The sequence below is a fragment of the Suricata suricatta genome, chromosome 7, assembly GCF_006229205.1.
Source record: "Suricata suricatta isolate VVHF042 chromosome 7, meerkat_22Aug2017_6uvM2_HiC, whole genome shotgun sequence".
In the NCBI taxonomy this organism is placed as follows: Eukaryota; Metazoa; Chordata; class Mammalia; order Carnivora; family Herpestidae; genus Suricata; species Suricata suricatta.
In genome coordinates, this window is record NC_043706.1 from 39,134,544 (window position 1) to 39,161,948 (window position 27,405).

Below are 27,405 nucleotides of genomic sequence, written 5' to 3' on the forward strand. Positions count from 1 at the left end.
TCTGCCACTCTGTGCACAGACAAGCTCCATTCCCAAGAGACACATGGAGCAGAGCTGGACGACATAGCAGCATGCCTGGAGGCCGCCTGCTGGTCAGGTCAGCTCTGGCCATGTCACTTTATTCTTAAATTCCGAAAGGCTATCAGTTCCCATTGGGCTTGAGTCCCAAACAAGACAAGGTCAAGGGAGTTCGTCTCCAGTCTCCAACCTCCATCAGTGCCCTCTCTCCATCTATCCTGGTCCCATTCAAGGCTCCCTTTTCCCATGAACCTGGTGTCACATGGGTGTAGCACCTGGAACATTCCAAGGCATGAATAGTGCCTAGCATGCAGGGGGCCGTTTTGCCCCAAATCCATCTGGGAAACTACCAAGGGTTAGCAACAGTGGTCCATGGGCCTACAAACAGTTTTGGTTTGGCTAGATTGTTGAAAAGTCCTGAATAAGAATGCCAAGAGATGAGGGCATTTGCCCTCCAGGCCACACAACTGGTGTCATTCCTGATGGTCTGCTAACAAGCCATTTTGCTTACTCGCTTTACCTGCCTGGATCCCAAGGGTAGCTAAGATTTTCATCTCTGAAGCTGCAGGAGGTATCCTCTCTGGGAGATCCGTGGTGCACACTGGCCTATTAAAGGCTCTGAGAAACCCCTCAGCATTGCAACCTCACTCTCTTTAGGACACCTCTCCCAATTTATTCATCTGGAGAACCCATACCCCCCAGCCATATCTATGAAATACTCTCTGGTAGTTCTCTTCTGAGCAATATGCTTTGCGCAGTGCTATCACAATGTGGCCTCCTTCCCAAAGGGGAATTCCCTGAGGATTCAGATCTAAGGGGGCCAGAACCCCCACTGGACGGTCCCTGGGCCCTTGACTCAGGCCTTGACTGCTACATACATCACCCAGGACCTCATGTGGTATTTGGGCCACCTTTGTCCCAAGGACGGAGTTGAAACTGATTTTGTATTCCATATGCCTGGCACAGAGCGTCCGGCACACGTGGGTTACCGTTCATGGAGGAAATAAAGAATAAAAAGTACTGGAGGGGCTGGAGAGAAGACTGGGCTCTGCACAGAGTCAGCTCTGGCTGGCCCTGTAGCGCCCTGAGATACCCACACAAACTCCCCCCACGAGAATACCTGGGGCCACATGGCACTGGGAGACAGCTGCTGGTGCTGAGGCCCCAGGTTGTTGAGGTGGACCCCGCTGGGGGACAGGAGCGGCCGATGGGGGAGGGCACTGCCGAGCCGGTTCAGGTCTGAGCTTGCGGGGTCTCCCATTCCTGCCTCAGGAGGCCCCAGGTCGCTGTGGGAGCTCAGCATGGCCTGGGCCTGCCTGTCGCCTGCATAAGTCTTGGGCTGACTGTCCTCACGCTGCTGGTGCTGGGGCAGGTGGCTCTGCGGGCAGAGGGGGTGGCTGTAGGGCTGCTGAGGCTCCTGGTAGTAGTACTGGGGCACGGAGCCCAGTTGAATCAGCTGGACGGCATGCGCCTGCTCTGGGGTGTACTGGTGGGGGTCCCTGTGGTAAGAAGGAGGCTGCAGGTGCATCTGCTGCTGCGGTGGGGGCGGCGGCTGCTCTTGCAAGTGCTGCATCACGGGCTGGGACTGGTAATACTGAGGTATCTGCATTGAACCCTGGCGCTGCTGTAGCTGCAGCTGCTGCTGCTGAGGCTGTGGTGGGCGAATCTGCTGCTGCTGCTGCTGCTGCATTTCTTGCAGGGACAGCTGCTGCTGCCCCGCTTGCTGCTGTTGCTGCTGTGGGTAATACTGGTGCTGCGGCATGTGCTGGGACAGCATCTGTGGGGCTTGCAGTGACTGTCCTCCTTGCACTGGCATCTGAGCCAGTGGCTGCTGGTAGTCATAATACAGATGCCCTTGGCTAGCGTGTGGCCCTACCTGGAGCGCTGGTTTGGACAGCCCGCCAGCGAAACTGGGGTGAGCCTGCTGCGGCACCTGCTGGTAACGGGAAGGAATAGCCGGTGCTGCGGGCTCCACGGGTTTCTGGGACAGCAGCTGGCGGAGGGCACTGTCGGGGGCTCCGTCCATCACTGCCGACTGGGTGTGCAGCACCTGGGCCATATTGTTGACCTGGATTCGCAGGTTCTGGTTGGCAAACACCTGGGTGAAGGAGTCTAGCTTGTGCAGGACACCGCTGGTGAGTTTCTGGGTCCGGATCTCGCTGGCCTGGGAGTAGGTATATTGGTAGCCATCGGTGGGCTCGGCCTGGGCCGGTGTCCCCCACATCATGTTGGAGTTGGTCAGGCCACCACGGAGCTGGACATGGTTCCCAGGCCCTGGGTGACTTCCCCACCCTCCCTGCCTCGAGGCATCTACTTGGCCAAGGTTTTTGGAACCAATAGGCAAGCCTAGACCATCCCGAGTATCTTGAGGGAAGTGGGGGGAGATGGGTGATGCCTGAGCGGCATCCATTCCAGCCCCTGCGACTGTATTCCCATAGTTGTGGTTCAGGCCGCCGTGGATGCCAAGTGGTGGCTGTTGGTAGAAAAGGTTCTCACCGCTGTGGGCCACGTGGTTGGTCTTATATAGTTGCTGGTCCCCCATAGCGCCTGCCTTGGTCGTGAACGTCCAGCCACAAAACCATAAAAAAAGGTCAATGACACAAACCCAAAAGGACTGAGACCCTGAGAAGCTGAGAGAAGGCGTCCACACTATTCCACGGCTGACATGTCTGTGAATGTGGCTGCAGCCAGATGTTCCTGTTGGCCGGTACCACTCATGGGCAGAGTGGGGGGGTTTACATCCTCACCCGGGCTGAGGTATGGTCCAGACACCACTGTGGCACAGAGATGATGCTCACACCTGCAAGACAGAATGCGAAGCACAGGACAGGATTTACTTGGAGATTCTGTGTGAGCAATTATTTCTTCCACGACCAGGTAGAGAATGAAATACAAAACAGAAGACTTGATTAGAAATAACCTGGTTCATACACTTCACACCCTTTACACGATGGTGAAGATCTGGACCCTCATGTGAGATGTGAACTCTCTTCCTTTCAAGCCATTGCTCAATGGCTCATATGTTTATTGATCTGTTAATTCATTGTTTTGCTCACTGATTAATTCATCCATTCTTCTGGGACTCAGCTACTGAAAGCCCAGCACTATCCAAGGACCTGGGGATATGAAGATGCTTAAGATATTTCACTGATGAACTTCTCTGCTCAACAAACACGTACTGGACACCTTCTAAGTGTAAGGCACAGTGCCAGGAAATGATTAGGACATGTGCCAGCTCTTGAGGTGCTGATGGTTAGAAAAGGTGATGATAGATCACATGAATAAGTATGATACATGGAGGAAAGAGATGCATGTAACAAAAAGGTAAAAATAACAGATATAGGAAGGGGGCGCCTGGGTGGCTCAGTTAGTTAAGCATACAAGTTCAGCTCAGGTGATGATCTCACAGTTCATAAGTTCAAGCCCCGTGTTGGGCTCTGTGCTGACAGCTCGGAGCCTGGAGCCTGTTTCAGATTCTGTGTCTCCCTCTCTCTCTGCCCCTACTCCACTCACTTGCATGTGCATGTGCTCTCAAAAATAAATAAACATTTTAAAAGATTAAAAAAAATAACGATATGGGAACTCATAGACCAGAAAGTTTATTCTGGGTAAGAACAGAATTGGATAAAGTTCCAAGGAGGAGCATCACACATGTTGGTCTGCCCGTTAACACAGTTACCCGCTTTCTGAGGTCCTTGCTCAGGAAACATCTATGCACAGTGTGGACCTGGCACAAAAAAACCACAGCAGGACAAGTCTTAGGAACATGAACTAGGAAATTTGGAGACACTGGTCTAGTCTGGTTTGAGTCTCACAGGATCTACAGGGACTTCTCTTTTTCTTTTTTAAAAAATATTTATTTATTTTTGGGACAGTGCAAGGAGGGGAGGGACAGAGACAGGGACAGAATCTGAAACAGGCTCCAGGCTCTAGGCTGTCAGCACAGAGCCTGACGTGGGGCTTGAACTCAGGAATGGCGAGATCATGACCTGAGTTGAAGTCGGACTCTGACTGAGCCCCCTAGGAGCCCCCCATCCCAAATCTTAACTGGGTTTATTATTGCCCCAGTAAATACCCGCTATCTACCACACAAAAAGACACCTGGAAAGCTAAGAAAAAAACAACTCTAAAATGAGCATTGAATCATTTATTGCAAGCTGGATAGTTTCCAATTCTTTCGTTGCTGTTGTTAGGAGGGCCTAATAGAAGTAATTAAAATCTAATTGTTTGCGATAGATCACTAGGTGATTTCCGGTACAGAACTCAGAAGCAGATCAGGAGCTGAGGGATCTCGCTTTAGAACGAGACGTCCATTTCTGTCCGTTCATGTGAATGAGGGTTTTCAGTGCTTACATCTACTTGGATGAAAAATAGAAATGTAATCAGGCTGGCCCCTGTCTCCCATCTCATACAATATATAATATTCTTACATGGATATAAAAGCAAACTGGAGAAATAACACAGTGCCAGCCATATTTCATTTCTGGACCGAGTGATCGCTATACGAGTGTGTCCCCTCTGACAGCTCAAGTTGTATGCTGGCCTGCTCCACACACGCATGATTGTTTAGGTCACTAAAAAAAATTATTAAAAAAATTTTTAATGTTTTTTATTTATTTTTGAGAGACAGAGAGAGACAGTGTGAGCAGGGGAGGGTCAAAGAGAGAGACACAGAATCTGAAGCAGGCTCCAGGCTCTGAGCTAGCTGTCAGCACAGAGCCTGACGTGGGGCCCGAACCCACGAACTGTGAGATCATGACCTGAGCTGAAGCCAGACGCTTAGCCGACTGAGCCACCCAGGCAACCCTAAAAAATTATTTTAAAGAGTCATCCAGCATCACTATTTTCAGTATCATTTTAGTTATATTTATTAGTTATTTATCTGAGTTAGCAATACATTTATGGTGTTTTGATCATTTGTGTCCTATTAGTAATTGTTAGCAATAACTCAAACCAGAAGAAAATTTTAATACGTAGCGCTTGACAATTTCAGGAAATTAAAAAAAGTTTTAATTTCATATAAAATTGTTACAGAGAAATATGATAGGAAAACAAATGAGAGAGTTTTAAGCATAAAAGTATATTAAATATATTCCATTAGGATAAAATGCCACAGGGGAAGTAAAATAAAATTTCAAGAAGAAATCTTCCTTCAAGAAGGAACATTATTAGTGAAGAACACGTTCATGCATTTGTAAACTGGATGATGGTGGGTAGCAAATTCTTACGATGTTAGGATTCCACTGGATAAATATAAAAGAGTGACGGGGTAGTTTTACTTAAAAATATCAATGTTTACGAAATTACTGGAAATCGCATCTTATGCAAATATATGATGAAAAGATGTAGATGGAAACTTGAAATATGTGAGGGGGTTCTTTATATGTATCACATCCTTTTTTAAAAAATTTACTTATTTATTAATTTACATCCGTTAGTTAGCGTACAGTGCAGGAACGATTTCATGCGTAGAATCCAGTGACTCATCCCCCATGTATAACACCCAGTGCTCACCCCAACTAGGGCCCTACCTAATGCCCCTTTCCATTTAGCCCATCCCCCCCACACACAACCCCTCCAGCATTCCTCAGTTTGTTCTCTGTATTTAAGAGTCTCTTATGTTTTTTCCCCCTCCTTGTTTTTATATTATTTTTGTTTCCCTTCCCTTATGTTCATCTGTTTTGTATCTTAAATTCCTCCTATGAGTGAAGTCATATGATATTTGTCTTTCTCTAACTGGTTACTTTTACTTAGCCTAATAATAGCCTCCAGCTCCATCCACACATTTGCAAATGGCTACCACATCCTTTTAGGAGGGATTTTAAGCAGAAGAGTTGGAAGACCATGTCAGGTTCCCCCTCTAACCAGGAGCTAGACTGAGTTGGTCTCTGTCCCTTTCTGAATGATGAGAGATGGATAAATTTAGAGTGAGGGATTTGGTTTGGTTTGGTTGAATGAAGGGTGGATGAAGGGACGCAGTGGGAGGAAACCATGGTTGGCCAAAGATGGCTGGAGTGGATCCTGAATGTGGTCGGGAATGGCCGCCGAAGGCTCCCAAGGAGGGGCACAAGGATACTGGGCCTGATGGTGTTGAGCTTCCTCTGAGGCAGGAAGACCAGCTCCCCTCATTCAAAATGTGATCCGTATCCCCTCAAAACTTGTGAGAAATTGAGAATCTCAGGCTTCAGCCCACATCTACTGAATCAGGATCTGTGTTGTATCAAGTCTGAGGAGACATCCTCCTTTTCTCAAACAAGCTCTCTCCCTTGACATCTTCACTCACCACTAGGCCTTGATGACTCCCAATGGCCACCCCCAGCCCTGCTGCCTATCCCAAATTCTACTTCCATGTTCGAATGCCAAGTCAACATCATGTTCCCCCAAATGGATGCTCTTCCAAACTCTTGTCCTTGACTCCTCCCTCTCCCTTAACCAATCACCATCATGACCTATCAGGTTACCTAGTACTCTCTTAACTGTATCCATTTTTCTCGGGTTCCACTACCATCATCTTAATCCAAGACACCTCATCTGTCTTCCAGACTATCCCAACAGGCTTCCTGCTGGTCTCTCTGCTTTCAGGCTTGCCCATGCTCCAGAAAGCAGCAGCAGAATGAACTTTTCAAACATAACTCTGATCCCATCACTGTTCAGAATCCTTTGATGGCATCCTAGAGCTCTTAGGTTAAAAAATCAAAATCACGAACAAAGCCGATCAAGCTCTGCAGTGTCCCAGTCTGGTGGTGTATCTCTCTTCTCTTTGTTCTTTACCCCTTTCCCATCCCACCACTCCAAGCCATTCTGGTCTTCTCTCAGTTTCTTGAAGCTGCCATGCTGCCTCCCACCACAGGGTCTTTGCATATGCTGGTGTGCCCCATCCCCAATTTGGAGAGCTGTTCTTCTCCCCATACTCTTCATCAAATCACATCCTGAGCATCCTTCAGATCGCAGCTCAGACTGTATTTCCTAAGGAAGTCTACCCTGATCCAACCACAAGTCAGTATCAGGGTCATTGCTTACACATTTTCGTAAAACCACATTTCTTTCTTTCAAACCACTCTTCTCAGCCTGTGATTATACTTCCTCTAGTGCCATTATTTGATTAATGGATCTGTCTTTATTAGAGTAGGACCCATGTCGATTTTTGCCTGTGATTCCATACCCCAAACCTACCATAATGCCCAGCATATTGTAGGCTGTCCAATAAGGAGTTGTTGAAGGAGAGGTAATATTTGTTGAATGAATGAATGAATAAAAACAAGTAAGACAACAATGATCAAGTGTCCCAATGAATTGGTGTTGGCAGAAAAAGACACTCAGTGCAGGCTGACTGAGTGTTAAGTTCTTATGGAGGACAGTAAGATTCACTAGATCTTGATGAACAAATAAGGTTTATGCAGAGACAAGAGGACCAGAAAGGGACTCTGACCGAAGGAATGGTGTGCACAAAAGCATGAAGTCAGGCGCAGGTGCCCATATCAGGAACTCACCAATGATCAGACTGAATTTGTAAGGTAGGGATAAACTATGGGGGCTTTCAAATGACCTTTAGCAGTGTTATCGTGTGGGCATTAGGCCTGGTGATAACAGAATGCCCTGCCTAGCTTAAACCTCACCACTAAACCTTCCTCAAAAGGCTTTCTTTGCACCACGTTACCTCCCACAGGAAGAATTACTTATCAAAACTCACCAGATTCTGACCATGACCTGATTTCATGTCCCTCCACCGTGCCCCTGTGGGTAGAAGCTAGGTAATTTTACTTCTGTTGCTTTGTGTTCTGAGCAACAGGATTCTATTCCTTAATTCCCTTGTATTTTCAGAACTGGAAGTGTAGTTTATTTACAAGTATAGAACCTTACAAAGTTAGAGGTGGTACCTGAGTTGACAGCATAAGCATCGCATGGGAATCTGTTATAAATGCTAATTCTTGGCCCCCACCCAGACCAGTGATTCAGAAACTTGGTGAGGGGGCAGCAGTTTGTGTTTTGATGGGCCTTCCTGTTGAGTCTGATGCCCTCTCAAGTTGAAGACCACTGTAAAGGTCATCTAGTCTCCCCCCATCAAAGATGAAGAAGTTGAGGCCCACAGAGTAACTACTACCGGGCCCAGAACAGTGTCTGGTTCACAGCGGCAGGCATTTAAGGATCATACATGGAATGGCAGAGAGAAGAAAATGACTTTCTTAAGAAAACATAAGGAGGTAATAGCAAAACTATGTACTATTTATTTTACATTAAATTTATATATATTTTATTTATTTTTTTAAATGTTTATTTTTGAGAGAGAGAGAGAAGGAGAGACAAAGAACACGAGCAGGGGAGGGGTAGAGAGAGAGGGAGACAGAGGATCCGAAGTGGGCTCTGTGCCAACAGCAGAGTCTGAGGTGGGGCTTGAACTCGTGAATCGCAAGATCATGATCTGAGCTGAAGTCGGATGTTTAACCAACTGAGCCAGCCAGGTGCCCCAGATTTATATATAATTTATTTTAAATAGGAACTACATTTAAGGGGTTCAAAATTCAAAAGCTGTAATAGTATACAAGAGAGTGAAAACTACCCCAAATAAATAAATACTTGAAAATAAAGTGAAAAGTTAGAGCAAAATTAAAACAATTTTTTAATGTTTTTTAATTACTTATTTTTGAGAGAGAGAGAAAGAGAGAATGAGTGAGCATGAGCAGGGGAGGGTCAGAGAGAGAGGGAGACACAGAATCCCAAGACAAGTTTCAGGCTCTCAGCGGTCAGCACAGAACCCAACACGGGGCTCAAACCCATGACTATGAAATCATGACCTGAGCCGAAGTCGGACACTTAACTGACTGAGCCACCCAGGCGCCCCAGAGCAAAAATTTTAAAAAGGGTTTCCATGGAAAGCCTTCCTCCTATCCTTGTCCCCAGATACCCAGCACCCCCCGTCCTCTTGAGACAATCACTCAGATTCCTGTGTATTCTAGAAACATTTTATGCTCACACAAGAATGCTTGTACGCACTCCCGCCTCCATTCCATGCCTTCTGCAAAGACGGTAGCATGCTACAGTTCAGCATCTTGTCAAAAGGTATTTTAAATATACCATTTACGACCTAGAAACTGCTCTTCTTGGTGGATTAGTCAATCTCCTAGAATTGTCATGATACCAACTCAGGATTCAGGTCTTAATGATTTTTCTAATAATGTCACTGCTTTGCTCATTATGTAAAGCACTTCCTATTGGATAACTTGCCCCAGGAGCTTTTTCATTCACAAGCCAATTAAACACAACTACTACTTTCACATTTCTTTGATCAGTTCCTTCCTTAGAGCCAGGCTCCAGGATTCCAGAGTGGAATCAACACATAAATGCTTGCTCAGAACCTGTTCTGCCCACTCCGTTTCCCTAGAGGCATCACAGCCACACGCCCCACATCCACGCCCATCTGCCCACTGGCTGTCCAGTCATTTCCAAGGCAGGGAGAGCTTCCTACACATCTTGTGTCCGAGTGACTGGGACACAGCAGATGCTCAATCAACACTCGGTGAACTGAAACGCTGAGCCAAGCAAATGAGACGTAGCGCACTTCACCCCTGACATGGACCCAGGGACAGAACCCGTTATTTTCTGTTTCAGGCTGAGTGCTCTTGGAAAGCACTAGATTCATGAAATGCTGTGGATAATAAGGCTCTCTGCAGACTTTTCAGCACAGGGGTTTTTCAGCTCTGGGCCACCTAGTAAATATTTTCAGGTCTGTGGGCCATACGATGTGTCATAACTTTGGAGCTGCAGTGTGAAAGCAGCCACAAAACCATATATACATGAGTGGGCGTGGCTGTGTCCTAATACAACTTTATTGATGGACACGAAAATTGGCATCTGACAGAATTTTCACGTATCAGGAAATATTACTGTTTTTCTTCTGATTTTTCTTCAACCGTGTAAAAAATGGAAACAGCCTTAGCTCACAGTTGGTACAAGGCTAGGTTTTGGCCCCAGCTGAAGTTTCTGACCCCTATTCTAGTGCATCAAAGTTCCCCCCATCCCACTCCCTCTGCACTCTCAGGGCCCCAGGAGACAGAGCACAATCTGCAAGGAGGATATGTGTCCAAAAGGACTACCCTCTGAACCAGAAAGAGAGAGAGGGAGGAAGTTGACTTTGGCCAAGGACGCAGCGGGACTTGTTTGCTTATAATTTAGCAAGGGTAACACCCTGCTCCTGCCAGACCACCCCCGCTCACTGGAGGAAGAAAAACCAAAAAGATCTTCCTTCTTCCGACACTGGGTCATCATTCAGAGACTGTATACACAATCCCCCAAATGACTTGGCTTGGGTTTTAGACCAGCCCTTCCCCTCAGGTCCATCAAAGGAGCTTGATTTGGATTCTCTTCTATCCAGCTCTCTCCCCAGCTCCCCCAAGGAGGCAGAGGCCAAGGGCAGTTCTCCAAGACGTGGGCCCATGGTTCATGGTCTCTGTTATGGCAATGTTGTTGTTCTGAATACTTTCTGATTAGGCTTCTAAATAAAGCTGGTGAGTATTTTACAATCCTGTAACCCAATTACCACGGATGAGTTCTGCCAACGATGGCAATTAGCGCCGAGACGGCCCCCCTTCTCAGAATGAGTGGCCTGCTCTTGTTCCTTGCCCTGGGTCCCTGCTCTCTCTCCCCTGTGGGAGGACTTCCAAGACTTCCTTTGGGCCCCAAGGGACACTAATTTCCTCCCTCTTTCAGATTCACCCTGTAGCATCAATGGTCACTCTAAGCCCAGGAACCGGGAAGAAACCTGTCTCACAGCCGGGGAACCTGCAAAATGGAGTTTGGATTTCACTTCCTGTGGACAGCTCTCCATCAGGAAATGGTGACTGGAGATATTTCACTTTCTGGTGTGTGGGTTCCTGGTCCTCACTGTCACCGCTGTCTCCTTTGGGCTAGCAGCAGTTCTCAACCAGGGAATTAACACTGTCTTCTCTTGGTGGTGACTGCCACAGGCCCCTTCTCTCCATCCCCAGCTGGCATGAAGGGTGTGGATGCTGAGGATGTGGGGAGGTAAGGGACCACAGGAATCCTGGATGGCTTCCTAGAGGAGGCAGCTAGGGTCAGAGCATGCCTTGTTGATATATTCCTGTATATGGTTTTTCAAACCACCCTCCTCTACAAATGGCAAGGCCTGGGTAGGGATATTAGAAATATGGGCATTGACTCTATGATATGGTACACTTAAGAATCTTATTTTTATTTTTTTAAGTAATCTCTACTCCCGGTGTAGGGCTCGAACTCACAACCCCAAGATCAAGAGTTGTGTGGTCTACTGCCTGAGCCAGCCAAGATTTCCATGATAATGGTGCAGTAAGACAGAGGGACAATGGAGGAGCAAACAGGACATGTGGGCTCTGGCCCACTGACCCTCTGTGTGAAAGTGGGCAAGCCATTTGCCCTTTCTGGACCATGACCATGTTTTTATATATCCAGAACTATGGCTAAGCCTAAACAAGATATGTAAAATCCCTGCCTGACCTTTTGTCAACTTGTAGAAGCTGAAGTTAACTGTTTGACATCTAATTATTAGTATTCCAGGTGTGGAGCAGACAAAGGTTCAGGGGCAAACGCATGCAGCTTGGATACCACTGCATGGTGTCTATCTTCTCTGGGAAGAGAAGTTAGGGAGGAGGAGGCAGCTGATGTGAACTGACGTGGCTCAGCCCTTCCTGACTCCCAGCACCGCCGGACACGACTGCTCTGGGAGACCAGAGCAAGGCTTGCTCATTCGTACCCAGTGAGATCCACGTTCTTCACATCAGTGCTGATAGAGTCAGTTACATCCCATGGAGAAGGACACAGGGAGGCAGCGTAGGAAACTTATGACCCCAAACTTAGGGCACCTTAGGTATTTTTTAAATTTTTAAAAATGTTTATTTTTTAGAGAGAGAAAGAGTCAGAGTGCCAGCGGGGGAGGGGCAGCGAGAGAGGGAGACACAGAATCTGAAACAGGCCCCAGGCTCTAGGCATCAGCACAGAGCCCAATGTGGGGCTCGAACTCATGAATCGTGAGATCATGACCTAAGCTGAAGTCAGATGCTTAACTGACTGAGCCACCCAGATGGCCCCAGGCACCTTAGGTCTTAAGGAAGAGACATAATAGGCTCTAGGTGGTATATGTCACGAATGAGGTCCACACCGGTTGCCTGATCCTCTAGGAAGGCTCCTCAATTACACCTGGCCCCTCCTGGTGACAGGGAGATTGACAGCAGAGAGAAGACGGGCAGGAGAATCACCTGAGCAGTGCACCCATGAGTGGCTGGGTGACCCAAACACCGGCTACTCCATAATTACCAGTTTCTCCTAAGGAGTTGTGAGAATCTTAGAATCAACCAGAAACCATGCTGAAGACCTACCTATGCCAGGAGACTCTAGAGGCCTACAACTGAGTGAACTGGGGACTTCATGGCCACTGCCCACCCTTTTTTTCTTTCACACAATCTCACACCAAGGACCTCCTGCGCCAGGATTCTGCTAAGCAGAGATAAAACCCTGAAAACTTGCACCTTTCAGCTCACAGTCTGGGGGAATGGGGCAGGGGCGGTGCTTCCTAAAGACTCTAAGGAATTTCACAAGAAGGAGGCAAAGGAGGACCTCGAAGCGGGCAAGGGGCAAGGTCATTCCCGCCAGGGCCCATGAGGCACAGGGCAGACCCTTAACGTTGGGAACTGGGGTGGGTATCTCTGTTCAGGTGTCTAACTGGAGGGGTTGGGCCTGGGGGCCCAGGGAGGACCCACCACTCCTGCCCCCGAGGACCTAGGGCCTGAGTTTTGTGAATCAACACTTGGGACTGCAGCCAAGGAAAGGCTCCTCATCCCTGAAGCTGTCCAGGGCAGGGCAGGGCAGGGCAGGGCTGGGAGAATGGGAGTTTCTGACGAAGCCCTAGGGAGTACCGGGGATGAAGACGGACTAGAAGATTTGGTAAGTGGATCTGACTCCTTTACCTTGCCTCCGGCTCAGAGTGAATTATTATTTTTATTTTTTAAAATGGTTATTTTTGACAGAGGGAAAGACAAAGCACGAATGGGGGAGGGGCAGAGAGAGAAGGAGACACAGAATCTGAAGCAGGATCCAGGCTCTGGGCTGTCAGCACAGAGCCTGATGTGGGGCTCAATCCCATGAACTATGAGATGGTAACCTGAGCCAAAGTCAATGCTTAACTGACTGAGCCACCCATGTGTTCCATTTTTTTTTAAGTTTGTTTATTTTGAGAAAGAGAGAAAGCATGAGTGGGAGAGTGGTGGAGAGAGGAAGAGAGAACTCCAAGCAGGCTCTGCACTGTCAGCACAGAGTCCCATGAACGGCTCGAACCCACAAACCATGAAATCATGACCTGAGTTGAAGTCGGACACTCGACCGATTGAGCCGCCTAGGCGCCAGCCCCTCAGAGTGAATTATACGTCTAAGAAAACACAAGTCAAGCACCTGAGGCTTCCATTCCTACTACTCAAGTCCCATACCCAGCATCCTGGGCTGGACTGCTAAGTGAGCCTCAAGCAGGTCAGTGGGTGAACTGGCTTCCTCTGCGGGGGACGATGAGGACAGGAGCCAGCACCTGGGACAGCAGCAATCTGCAGACTCTCCCGCCTTAGGACTCTGGGAGGCTTCCTGGTCAGGGGTTCAATCCCCAACTGGAACAGCTGGTTTGGCTTTGGTCTTCAGTCTTCAAAGACATCAGACTATAAAAACCAAACGACCCTGGTCACCCCAGGTCTTAAAGATGGGGTCGATGTCTTGGGGAACACACACCACCTCTTTGTGGAAAACGGCTTACAGCTCACTGGGAAACCAAGTAAATGATGCTCCCCTGTATGTAAAATAATTGTGCCTCAGTGTTCTTTGTGCTTGGGGTGTCTTGTTCTCTCTTGGCCCTCCTGCCTGCATTTCAGACAGGAGGGTGGCTGAGTTACTACGATGTCAGTGCCAAGTTCGGGCATTCTGTCAACAGCACGGGCAACACAGCCCCACCCTGGGGCAATGCCACGGCTGCTAGGCTCTTCACTTGGAAGATGAGGGGCAAAGTCAAACATCCCCATGGCCCTTTCAGGCTCAGAGTTCTATGACTTTGAGGGGGGGTGATTCTGGGACTCAAGAAACACGCCAGAGGGACCTCTGTATCAGAGGCCTTCCCAGAGGCACTTCCTGAGTGGCTCCATCCTCCAGGACCCTGTGGATTGCATTTGGGCCCGCCGTCATGGCGCACACCCCCACCTTTCCAGCTCGGAGGGCAGCCGGAGTCCCGTCTTGCTCAGATCTGGGCCCCAGCCTGTGCCTCACGCCTGACACCATGTAGGTGTTTGCTCAGTGAAGCCAGACAGAGGGCCTGAGAGCCCACCTCAAACTTCCTGTCACCCTGTAGCCCCCTGACCAAGGTTTGACTCAGTGGCTTTGCTGCCCCAAGATGCCTCCTTTGTTCTTGCAGGGCTGAGGGAGGTGGACCTTCTCAATCAGATGAGAAGGGCTCCTTGTCCCGGGGCCCTTAGGAAACTGCTGAGTGCAGGGAAGCAAACAGTGAACAGACCATGGGGGTGGATATCGTGCGAGACTCAGGCCGATGGAGCTGCGGACACGAGTTTTGGCAGGAGGGCCTTCGTTCCAAATCACAGCATGCCCCGGTTCAGAAAAACTGTGTGATCTAGGGGGGTCTGGGTGGCTCAGTCAGCTAGGCACCTGACTCTTGGTTTCGGCTCAATCATGATCTCATGGTTCATGAGTTCGGGCCCTGAGTCTGGCTCTGCACTGGCAGCCCAGAGCCTGCTTGAGATTTGCTCTCTCTGCCCCTCGCCCTCCCGCACTGTCTCCGTCTCTCTCAAAACAATACACAAAACAAAATTAAAAAAAAAGAAAAACGCTATACTTTAATTTATAGATGCTTCTAAGAATTCAAATATTATAAAGCTGGACGTGATCATTCCCAACAACCCCCTACCCGAGATTCCCACTGTTGAGTTTCATGTGTGGATGGTGGGAAAGCCAGAAAGGTTGGTTTCCATCTACCCAAACGGCTACTGAGAGGCCTCAGGAAATCAAGGGGGTATCCTACCTTTTCTGGATTTGCTTCCCCTTCTGGTAATTCTTTACATCCCTGGGAAGCCCCAAAACCTGTCTGGACTTGCCCAAGTCCGATATCCAGTTGGTCATTGGCCCCCATTATCTGGCTGTCTCAAATTCTTGCCCCAACAACTTCCCTTTGCTGCTCTAAGACCAGGGGGCAGCAGTGATGCACCCACCAGGGGCCCCCGAGGCTGAAATCAGAGGGCGGATATAGAGCCCCTAGCGCCGGGGGGCCTCGAGGAGACTGAGAACCAAACCCTAGAGGGAGGGTTTACAGGTCCAGACATGCATCCTTCTGCTTGCTGCAAATATTACTCCATCAGGGAGTCACCTGGGATATTCTACTTTCCAACCAATGCTAGAATTTAAGTTCTAAAGGTGCAGAATTGTGTCTTAATACCTCTCTTTTTATGTCTCTCCCTCCCTTCTCCACTGTGCCATGACGAGCGTCAGGCCCAAAGCGGATCTACTCAGAGTTTACGGAATGCAGCAAACAAGTCTGTCAAACATGAGCGCTGTGTGTCTGGCTAAGGATGAGGAGATGAAGGAGACAATCCTTTTCTCAGGAAGCTGATGAGGCACAGAGTTAAGCCTAGGATGCTCGTGTAAGACTGTCCCCCAACAGTGCCCAGGAGTCCTCCAGCAGCCCCATGTGGAGAAGGACTTCGGGGAGGAGCTGTTGGTAGGGCAGCAGGGCGGACGCCCAGCGTCATGCTGATGAGCTGGACTAACGCTGCTGAGCAGATGGGAAGGAAGAACGATAAAGATAAAGAAGAATGAGAAAGAAAGATAATGGTGGCTAACATGCATGTGATGCCGACCTCGGGCAAGCACGGTGCCGAGTCCTTTACACATCCCGCACACAACCCCCTGGGTGGGAACCTGCACCCATCAAACTTCGCTACCTTACCCATCTCCCACTGACACCCTGTGATGGCATTCTCAGATGTGCCCCCTTACGAATCTTTCCGAGACTCTCTTTAGGATACACACCCAGGAATTCAGAATTCTTCTAGTACGCTAGTTATAGACAACAAATAACACATCCGAACGACCTAGATACAAGCATATACACTGCGGCACTGTAGTGAGTAACCAGACTGAAAACATCACAAATGCCAATCACTAAGGGATTGATTGAAGAGAACTGAGGAATAACCATACGACGGAATACTAGGCAGCTGCTAAGAAGAACAGGGAAACTCTCTGAACTGATATGGAAAGTTCTTCAAAGTTAAAATAGAATATACATAGAGGGGTACCTGGGTGGCTCAGTTGGTTAAGCGTCTGACTTCAGCTCAAGTCACAATCTTGTGGTTTGTGAGTTCAAGCTCTGAATCAGGCTCTTAGAGCCTGGAGCCGGCTTCAGATTCTGTGTCTCCCTTTCTCTCTCTGTCCCTTTCCCGCTCGCACTCCGTCTCTTTCTCAAAAATAAGTAAACATTAAGATTTTTTTAAAGAATATACACATATATGTAAATAGCTGATCCTCATTATAAGCAGTAATACGTTCTGTGAAGTCACCATGAACACCTAATGAGTAAACAGTAGACCACTGCTTTCAGTTTCCTGTGAGCCTCTGATCACAACCTCGCTGTATGGGTTTCTGTTCAAAGGCACCTTGTTAAATATATATGTTACTGATTCATAAACAATGAACTCACAGCCAGCAGCGCTTTCAGTCTTATTTCAATAAAGCTCGTCTAACAAGTATTTTCCCCATAAGTCACGCCAACCTTCTCGCCCTTCGGAGCATGGACAGTGCACCAGCACCACACCTGGGGGCCATTTTAAACAGTGAAATCCACAGGAAGCACAAAAATGTGAAAAACACGGCACGGCATAAACTGGGAAAAGGACACCCGTTAACGGCACAGGAGCTGAAACAGGAGGGCAGTGCACTGGCTGGTCAACCTCAGCTGTGAATGCGGGTCGGACAAAGCCAACGTTCCGCTGCTCAGTGCACATCTGCCAGTGACGTCTAAAGTCCGTTGAGTACGGATTTGGTGGGTTGCAAATACATTTGAGGGAGTAGGAGACGTTGCAAATACGGAATCCGTAAATAATGACTGACTTCTATTCACCGTTGGTTGTTGTGCATCAAGAACATCTGGAAGGATCCAAGAACCCCTAAGAGGTGACTTTGGGGAGGGGAGGGGGAGGGCTGTCTCTGAGCTGAATGGGAAGAGAGTGGGAAGGAGACTTGGTTTTATAACTTTTTATATTTCTCTCAATTATGGAACCATGGGAAGCTATTACCTCTTCAAAAATAAACAGGCGTAATAAAACACTGAAAAACCTGCCTGTACACTTAAAAGCACTACATTCATGCCTTAAAATTTTATGTGAACTTCAAATGCAAGTATCTCACTAATCTTTTGAGGCGGGGTCCAGGCCTCTGTGCATGGATCTGTGGCCAAGAGCTCTGCATTTGTCTTTTCTGCCTAAATCACCCCTGGGATGCATGTATAACCTGTCATTTTCTACTCTGGTGTCTGTAAAAAGGAGCTGAAAAGGGAGGATGCCAGTCAGCGAGCCACGGCGCCGACTCTTCTAACAGACACGTGTGCTCTCCCCACCTAGTGCGGGCCTCCAGCAGTTAGCACACACACACCTGGGCAGGGGTTTCTTTGTGTGGCTTGCTTTTTAGAAATTCTCCCTAAAGCATTTACTTTCCTTTGCACAGAAACTGCATTTCTGTTTCGTTTTGGCCTTCAGAGGTCATCAGCTCACATCACGTTTCATTTACATAGTACAACTGTTGGAAGCAGGTGCCTCTGTAGCTCCCACCACACCTGTGAGGGAGGCAGCTGCGTGGGTGGTCTGGAGGGGGGCGGGGACAAGGGCAGGTGCCAATCATTTGGTGAAGGTGGTTGCGGAGTGCATCACCTGTGTGCGAACGTGCCTTGTGACCCACAAAAATGAAGAATGTCATGGAACCACACCTTTGTGCATTATTCTTTGTGTATTTTACATGTCAGTTATGTCCACGGGTCAGACAGACTCTCTGGGGGTGGAGGGCTGGTCCCCGTGGTGCTCAGAGGGCTGAGGTAGGCCGCCGGGAAACATTTTCTGAAGCCAGAGGTCTTTTTCAAAGGCCTTCAAGGTAGGGATTTCTGACAAGAGAGGACACGTAGCCATCACATTTTAAGGGAGGAAAGGCAAATCTGTAAGATCCCCTGAAGTCCCTTACTAACCTCCAGAGAAGCTATTTGGGATATAAATCCTCAGTGTGAGCCCCCGCACTGCTCCTGGCAGATGAGAATCCCCCTAAGGTGGAGAAGCGGCACCCTCCGCTGGCAACAGGGGGAAAGGGCCAAAGTCCCTGACCTGAACCCAAAAGGCCTTTGTCTCAGCAGATGACCGGGACTCTGCTTTGCAGAGAAAATGGAGGTTGTAGGCATTCACTCCCTCTGCTTCCTAGGCCCCAAATGAACTTTCACTCCTCTACCCTTGCCCCAACTCTTTTCACTCGTCTTCAGTTCCAGAAGGGCCAGAATCAGAAACCTGGGACCCCCAAGAGCCCAATAGCCCCTTACTTCCAATAGGTTATCCATTCCGGTTGGCCTCTCTTCCGTGGCCTTGCCTGACTGTCTTCTCCTGTCATTCCCCTCTGCCGAGTCTACAATATCATCTCTTTGTGGCTGCGCTCGCTTCTGCCAGCCCGCTCCCCCCGCCCCCCCCCCAGCCCTGTCCAAACCACCCCTCTGCCCGAAACCTCCAGTGCTTCCCTTGTCAACAGAAGATGGGGCCCAATACCTCAGCCTGGCACATGGGGCCCTCACACATTGGCCTCACCCACCTGTGCAATGATTTACCCAGCCATTCACCCATCTATATCCTGAGGACCAGACCTGTGGAGCTACCCCGAGTTTCCAGAATACTGGTGCCTCTGCCTGAAATCACTTTCTCTCATCCTCCATCTTCTCAGACTACGAGTTCCTACTCAGACTTAGCATCTTTTATGAAACCTTTCCTGCCTCTCAGCCATCACTGTAACAACATATTCATTGAGCGCCCACTATATACTATATATTAGGGGTGGTGGTGGCTAGCACAGCTTGGTGTCAGCTCTGTGGCAGCGTCAGACACAGACAGATGTAATTCTGTGACTGTGATGGATAGCTTTAATAACGGGCTGTGACCTCAGCAGAAAGGTCTGGGAAGGACCTTCTGAGGAAGTCATGGTGAGGCTGCAATCTGAAGGATGAGAAGGGTATGGAAATGATGTCAAATGCCATACAGTCAAGAGCAGTATGGGCAAAGGTCCTGTGGCAGGTGGAAACATGGTAGACAAAAGGAACAATGACAACAAAAGGGTCAGAGTGGCTGAAATGCAGGATCAGGGAGTGAGGTGACAAAACTGGAAGGGAGACAAGGGCCAGACCCCCAAGGTTCTTGAGTGCCACGAGTTTTATCTTTATCCTAAAAGTAATGGGGAGCCATTCAAGTTATTTTGAGCAGAGTGTGTCTGTATGTGTGTGTCTTCCAAGCATGTGTGACTGACCAGATTTCCATCTTGAAAAGACTGTGGTGTAGACCAGAAGTCAACAGAGTTTTTCAAAGTAAAGGGCGAGATAGAAGATATTCTTGGTGGTGTAGCCAGATGGCAGAACAAAGGCTATGACGTAGACACCTATATAATGGGAAAGGTACATTTCTACAAATTTTTCAAGGAAGCTAAAAATAGAATAATAATTGAGTACTTTTTTTTGGTAATACATATCTGCTAATGGGGAGAGTGGAAATATGTTTTGAAGGGATGACATTTTGCTTAATTAGGGTTCAAAGTCAGTGTTCCCATATCATCAAGTATTCATATGTACAAATCATTCGAGCTCATGGGCTATACAAAATCGGGCAGCAGCAGATTTGGCCCACCGACCATAGTTTGCAGATCTGTGAAGCAGGTGGGGACTGGAGGTGGGTCAGTGGGGTACAGGGGGGACTCAGTTTCATGGTCCAGGCCAGGCGGCTCGGATGTGAGCAGTGATGGAGGGGTATTTTGGGGTGAACCTGACAGAACTTAGTGATGGATGGGTATGGGGTGCAGGAGGGGGAGGTGTTAGGATGATCCCCAGATGTCGGGTTCGCCCCTACGAAGACAGGGAGTCCTGTGAGAGTTCAGTTTTCTTTTTGCGGGATCTACACCAGGAGCTGACACTGAGGCAGCTGGACCGAAGGCCCCCAGGCTGAGAGGTCTGTGAGGTCCCTGATGCCCCCGCGGGGGCTCGGGGACGAATGCCTGGGGGGTGAGCAGGGATAGGCCCAGGACGCTGTGAGTCATTACACCACTCGGTACGCTGTTCCCAACTGGGTGATTGCCTGCGCCATCAGACTATGACCACTGTCCCTCTCTCTCTTTTTTTTTAGTTTATTTATTTATTTATTTATTTTGAGAGACAGAGCAAGTAGAAGAGGAACAAGAAGAGAGGATCCCAAGAAGGCTCCACACTATCAGCACAGAGTGAGGCTTGAACTCAACACCCCCCTCAATTCACAAAGGAATCCTTCCCTGAAGAGGAGACCATGTCCCATGGCTAACCTTCCCAAGGGCTGCTTTTGATAATGGTCACGGGACCCTCCCCAGTCATGTGAAATCATCCAAGTGTGTGAGCACGCACACACATTTACACACAAATCTCCTCCCCACCAACCCTTGCCACATGCTTTGTGGTGATAGTGTATTAATAACACACCCATCAACTGTCAGTTCAACATGTCTAAATATTATGTTCCATCACCCAGAACATCATTTTTCTAAATTAAAAAAAAAATGAAGTGGCAATTCTGTTCACAGCAAGGAGGGTAGAAAGGAAAAAAAGCTACAGGTTAAAGAAAATCAAATTTTCTCTGTTCCTCGTTTTGTCCTCCATCCCCCCACCCCCAGCTCCAAATAAAAGAATAAGAAACTCATGGTTCCATTTCTTTGATGGCTCTGGCATGAGGTCAATGCTGAGTTACAGAGTGACCTGACCTGTCGACCATGGGGTGCACTTGCAGACATCTGGAGGGTTCAGAGCGAATGGGTCCCCTGGTCCACAGCCACAGATAATCTGGGCACCAATGTGGAGTCTCTGACAGGGACATCGGGAAGTTCACAGGAGGGTGTGCATTTTGGAAAGCAGTGTGCAAAGCACAGACATATACTTTTTTGTTCTGTCCCCACAACAAACCTGTGAGGTTAGAAGTGTTTTCCCTACTTAAAAGATGAGGGAATTAACAGGGGATAATCTGCCCAAGGTCACACAATCAGTGACAAAGGTCTGAGCCTCCAACTGTCTGCTGCCCAATGATGAGGCTTCCTGTGATATTCTGCAGCGTCTCTGGTTCCCCACCACCGATCAGATGAGCATGAAGTTACTTCCCTCGTTGGAGCCTTCCAGCTTTCTCGTTGACTTTGCAAGAGTTGAGGAACGCCAGTTATACCATAGTACAGACATGCCCTGGGAATCTGGCCATCAGCACTTAGCAACCTTCAACCCTCCAGCACACGGCCATGAACTTGGAAGCCCTGGAAAAGAGCTGATGCACTTTATACCACAAGAACTTCCTATGTTGAGTCTGAAAGGGCTAAGCTCCAGCCATCTGGAATTTTTTTTACTCATCAGGAACTTCTCCCTGGAGAGACACAAAATGGCAGACTTTCCTCCCAGAAATACTACTATGTTGTTCTGGAGGTAGAAGGAGTTCAAATCCTAACCTCCTACCAGCAAAGTAAGAACCCAGACACGGCAGGCGGAACTTTTCTTTTTAAAATTATTATTTTGGGGGGATGGGGAAGGGGAGCTCAGTTTTGACATCTGTAACAGAGGAATAACAATACCTACCATTCCAGTTTTCCTGTGAAGATGAAACCAAGAGAATGTACAGGACTCGCGAGGACTCACGGAGCCTCACCACCTGGGGTGGGGTTCCTGTTGTTTTGTTTTGACTTGGGTAAGGGCCCAATGACTCAGTCATGATCGAATTGGTTTGGTTATTCGTTTCCTGGGCAACCTTGAGCCCTCCCTTTGTTTCGGTTAGCAGGCTGGTGCTCAGGGGCAGAAGCTGCCAGAAGTGGACGCCATAAGGAGGAGAGAAACACCGTAAAACCTGCCCGCTGTAAAATCCTCAGCAGTCTGGGGCCCTCTGGTGCAGGGACTAAATAACCACACTTAGCCCGCTGCCCACTGCATCAGGGCACATTCACCACCCGCATTCCTGATGCTGATCCGGAGACACCACGGAACGCCTCACCGTGCATTTAGCACATTATTCACGAGGCAGAGAAATAAACCATGACTTGCTCATTGTTGAGGGAAGCTGGTAACGAAGGTGCCTTCCTTTCTGGGGTCTAGCCCTCAAGCAGTTCAAGGCCCCAGGAGAGGAAAAGAGAAGTAATTATTTAGTGGCCGCCTAAAGTGTAACAATATCTGTGGGTGTCATTAAGGAAGAAAGGGTGCACTCCAGTGACCCATGAAGAGTCATTTCATTCCCTCCGCGATACCTGATAAGGAGATAGTCTACTTCCTTTCCTGTTTCAAGAGGGCCCCCAGCTCTCAGATTCCTGGAAATTGGCAGTAACTCTGTCCCGCTCAGTGGTGTCCTTACTTTTAGTCACAGCCTCAGGGCGGGCCTCAACAACGGTCCCTTTAAGGAAGTTGGGACACACCGTGTGGCCGGGCTGTCCCAGAGAAGCAGGCCTGGGGTGGCTTTGGTGGCCCACATCAGCACCTGACCCGGTGGGAAAATGAAAGCTTCCCCCAGCAGAAGCACCTAACTCTCTCAGAGCTCATGCCAAGGCAGGTGTGAGCGAAGGAAAAATGAGGCCAACCCAGGCCTCAGTGTGTTGAGAGCATTCTCACATCCATTATTTTTCTGTGAGGCAGGCCCCGCAGGAGGCCGCATTCCCATTCTGAGCTACGCTGTGGAGCAAGAGATTTCCAAAGGATCCCCCATCCAGAATGAGAAAACCCGAGGCCAAAGGGCCTCCGAGAGACCACAAAACCACTGCCACTAAAATGAGACTAGGGCGTCCACGTGACTTGAACATTCTCCAAAAACACTAACAAGAAGGCATCACGAAAGTGCAAAAAAAACCCCAAATTCCTATTTATTTCTATTCCATCGATAAAAGCGTCCCAGCCTTCTCTCAATAGCTTCCATTTTGTCTGCCTTCTTTCCCTGCCTCCCTCCACTCTTGGTCTTCTGAACCTAACCCAAGTCTCCCCTCGCCGTTTGATTATATGCACATAGATGATCTCCCTCTTCATGGGACACTCACAGGAAATTTAAACATTCTCAGACAGCGTTCTTGTAAGCCCACTTCCCCTGCCCTCCACCCCCAGCCCCCACTCGGTTGCTGCGTGTTCAGGAAATGCAAACCCAATATAAAGATAACCCGGACCAAACAGAAAAGGAGACTGGCCTGTGACCTTGTTGGGCAAATAACTTCCCCTCCCGGCATCTCAGACTCAGCTTCCGCAGAACAAGGAGGTCGGACCTGATGGGCTGCAAGGAGGTCCCTCCAGCTCCTACCTGCGAAGGCTCAGCTGGTTGAGCCTCGCTAGCGCCTGCCTGGTCCCGGGACACCCGGCCGTCCTGAGTCAGGACACTGAGGCAGTGGGGTTTTCTACCACTCACACCTGACCCCTAAGCATCTTCGTCTACAGTGGGGGAAAGCGTGATGGGACACCTGATTTCAGGCTCAGTTCTGCCATCCTTAGGAACACAGAAGAGTGTGAGTGGGGACCGGGCAGACGGAAGCTCCAGCTATCAGGTTTTAATCAAAAGAAAACAAAAACCAGAATGTATATGACTAGTATAATAAAGATTTAAAAAATATTTTTAGAGGGAAGCTCACCCAACAGTGTGAGGGAACTGTCAATCTCCAGAGCGGCACTCAAAGACTCAGTTTAAAACATCTATCCACTGGGGGCGCCTGGGTGGCTCAGGTGGTTAAGCGTCTGACTTCCGGCTCAGGTCATGATCTCGCACTCTGTCAGTTGGAGCCCTGCATAGGGCTCTGTGCTGACAGCTCAGAGCCTGGAGCCTGCTTTGGATACTGTGTCTCCCCGTCTCTCTGCCCCTCCCATGCCCTGTCTCTGTTTCTCAATAATAAATAAATGTTTTTAAAAAATTGGGAAAAAAAACCCCACAAACAAAAAAACACACATCTATCCATCGGCTTTTAGTGCCTCTGCCATCATAGGAGTGCTTTGCCTGGGGCCCCTCTGGTCTCTGTATGCATAATAATCCTGCCTCCCCAAACTCCTAGATAGCCCCAGACATAATGTGTTCAACTTCCTGGTTCTGGAAAAGGGCCTCCATGACTACACCTAGAATAAACCCCATGTCTCCCTACGCGGGGCTGACAAAGAGAACTTGGGCTGCGTTGTCACCCAGTGAAGACTATTTCATCTACCAGTTGAGCTCTCCCTGGGCAAAGACGGTTGGATGGTATAAGTAATCAATCTTGGCTGATGGCTCTGAGTAACTCGAATGGAGGAGGGACAGGAAGCATGAGTCATCACGGGGAGAGAGCTGTTAATAGACTTTGAGGTTTGCAGGCAGGGGTGGGGTTGGGCCCGGCCCCTCTGCTGGGTGGAGAACGCGCAGGACATCACGTTGGGAGCCGTGGAGAACAAAGAAGCCCCTCTCTAACCGTAGCCACATCGACACCCAGGCTCCCAGAACCCGCATCCTTCTAGATACTTGAGCAACACTTGGAAAAGGAAGACAAGTGGTTGACTCCACGTAAATCTCTGACGCTTAGAGACCGCATTTTTAAAGAAAGTTGCCAGTCACTGTTTTACAACAGTGAGCTGATGACTTGGAGTCAGCTGAAGGGAAGCATTTGTTAGTGAGACAGACGCCAAATGCTAATCCACTTGAGACCACCACGTTCACTGGCCATGAGTGGCCCAACACACTTGGGAAACCTGGTGGAACACAGCCAAACGCTGACTGCAGGACTTCTCAGGGTTTTCGGCATGCTAGTGGACAGGGCTCTCCAAGAGGAGCCAGCCAGAAGCACCGCAAGGAGTCTCGCTGGCTCATGAAAACACCCACCTCTATACGTCAGTTCACACCATTTCCGCACCCAGCTGCCTCGCTCTACCCGCCCCATCCGGCCAGCTCCAGCCTTCCTTGGCCATTCAACAGGGTACAGTGCTGTCCCCCCTTGGTAACCAATTCTGTAAACCTAACACTTAATCTCATGAAGACGGTTTATCCTTTATGTCTGTTTTTGGTCATAAAGTCTTTTCAAATTAATAGACTTTATTTTTTAGAGCAGTTTTAGGTCCCACCAACTCTATGCATTTTTTGTTTGTTTTATGCCACTTACCTATTGTATAAAGCCTACAGTCACTTGGAATAGCAGGCGTTGAAAAAAGTTGTTGTCTGAGATATCAAATCAGGAAGTGATATAAATCTGAGATGAATATAGAGGCACTTAAGGGAGTGTGTGAAATAGAGAGTCACGGCAGCTATAAGAATGAAAGTAAAATGGACAGTGAGGGCCAGCACTCTCTCACCTGCCCGGACAGGTGTCCCATAGATTGGCTGTGTCATCCCTTGATCTGGGGAGTCCACAAGGGAACAGTCCCCAGTGAGTGCTGTCATGAGGCCCTAGTCCCCTCACAGTCCCACGACAGAGGGCATGGTTTGGAGAGGGGACCGAGATACTCAAGCATCTCATTTCTGGAACCTTTGATTTATATCCTCCGCCAACACTGGCCAGACTGGTGTATGCTCTCTTTTCCCTCAAACTGTCTTTAAAAAGTACCCCAGTTTGGAAAACATAATGGTGAAGCTGGGACTCCTACATGGCCCCCAGATTTCTGCCTCCATTTTCATCATGTTTCATCAACCAGCTTTTGTCAACTTAAAAGCATCATTGAATGAAAGCTAAGGTCTTGAAAGGGTCTGTCTCAGTCATAGTAATAGTGACTCCCATAGACCGAGTGCTGAGATGCTCCAAGCTGTCATGAGCTCTACATGTACTGTCATATTTAGCTCAGTCTATTGTCCCCATGTTACAGATGAAGAAACTGAAGCTCAGAGACCTCGAGCTGGTAAGTGGCAGAGCAAGGTTCAAATCAGCTCTTTCTCCCTGCCCCCAAAGTTCAAAAAGCCTAACCACTGGGCTCTGTGGCCTCTCCTCCAAAGAACAGCACACACCAAGAGACAGAAAACCCAACAGCAGAAAAGGTGGGGGCGGGGGAAGAGAAGGGAGGAGAGTGGGAAGGAGAGAGAGGAAGTTGGGACTCGGAGGAGATGCACGTGGGGTCTGGCACTGGGGCCAGGACGGGTGGGAGTGAAGCAGGAAAGTTGCTGGTGACCACTGGAGAAACAGGCCACAAAATATGCAGAAGCCATTTCCTCTCTCAAGGAAGATAAACAATAGATTCGTAAACAAATTTTACAAAGCTCTCCAGCTATTTAAAGCATTCTGGTAGGGACTCTGTATCCCTTGTGAACATAAAGTTCATCTGCCCAAAATAGTCAACAGTTACCTTGGAGAGGGGGAAGGTGGGAAAAGGGGACAGGAGAGGACATACTTCACAACGCATCCCTACTAGCCCTGTGACTGCAGCCAGTTGCATTCTGTCTCTGAGCCTTAGTTCACTCTTCTGTGAACAAGGGCTAGTAGCTGCTGCCCCTCAGCTATGGTGGAGAAGAGAGAAGATATTCTTCCTGGCAATACGGCAGACCAAACTCCCTTCTTGACCTTCCCCGTCAAAACAACAGACATGCTGGATAAAATGTAAAATCTAAGAATTGTATACACATCACTGAGCTCGTGCTAATGGAAGGATTCTTCAAATACCAAAAAACCCAAAGCAGCAACCTTGGAAGTGGGGGCCGGAGCAAAGCTGGCTCTTGCCCTGAGGGCTCCTGTTGAACCCTAGAGATTCTGTGTTTGCCAGGAGAGCTGCTTAGGGCTCAGGAGCCAGAAGAAAAAACCTAGCTCTGCCATAAAGTTGGGACTCCAGAAGGCGCCACTCTCAATGAATAAGAAATAAATGTACAACACAGAAGGCAACTGCCAGGAAACCTGACCTTGGGATGGTCAAAGTGGAGACAGATCTCTCCTGGAAATCTGTAACCATAAGCTGGACAACACTCAGGCTTGGAGTCTGAATTCATGCTTCTTAGGTAGCTAGAGAAGTCTTCAGCAGAAAATTAATTTAAAGTGATTTTTGGATGTTGGTGCCCTGCAAGCAATTAGCAGAAACTAATACAAATTCTTTTAGGAAAAGTCTATGTCTATGAATGCCTCAAATAAGTTTTCAAGTTGCAAGGAAAACGAGCAGCACACAGGAAACAAGGGATCATG

General features: G+C 48.5%; 1 protein-coding gene across 18 annotated transcripts in view; it reads right to left on the reverse strand.

Moving 5' to 3' along the window:
- TRERF1 (transcriptional regulating factor 1) overlaps nt 1-27,405 on the reverse strand; it is a 207,331-nt gene that overhangs the window by 38,275 nt on the left and 141,651 nt on the right. For all 18 annotated transcript variants that reach the window (XM_029943410.1, XM_029943407.1, XM_029943409.1 and 15 more), the window contains one exon: nt 1,139-2,818. In XM_029943410.1, coding sequence (XP_029799270.1) covers nt 1,139-2,560 — 1,422 coding nt within the window. In that variant the 5' untranslated portion in view covers nt 2,561-2,818. The remainder of the gene's footprint in view (nt 1-1,138; nt 2,819-27,405) is intronic.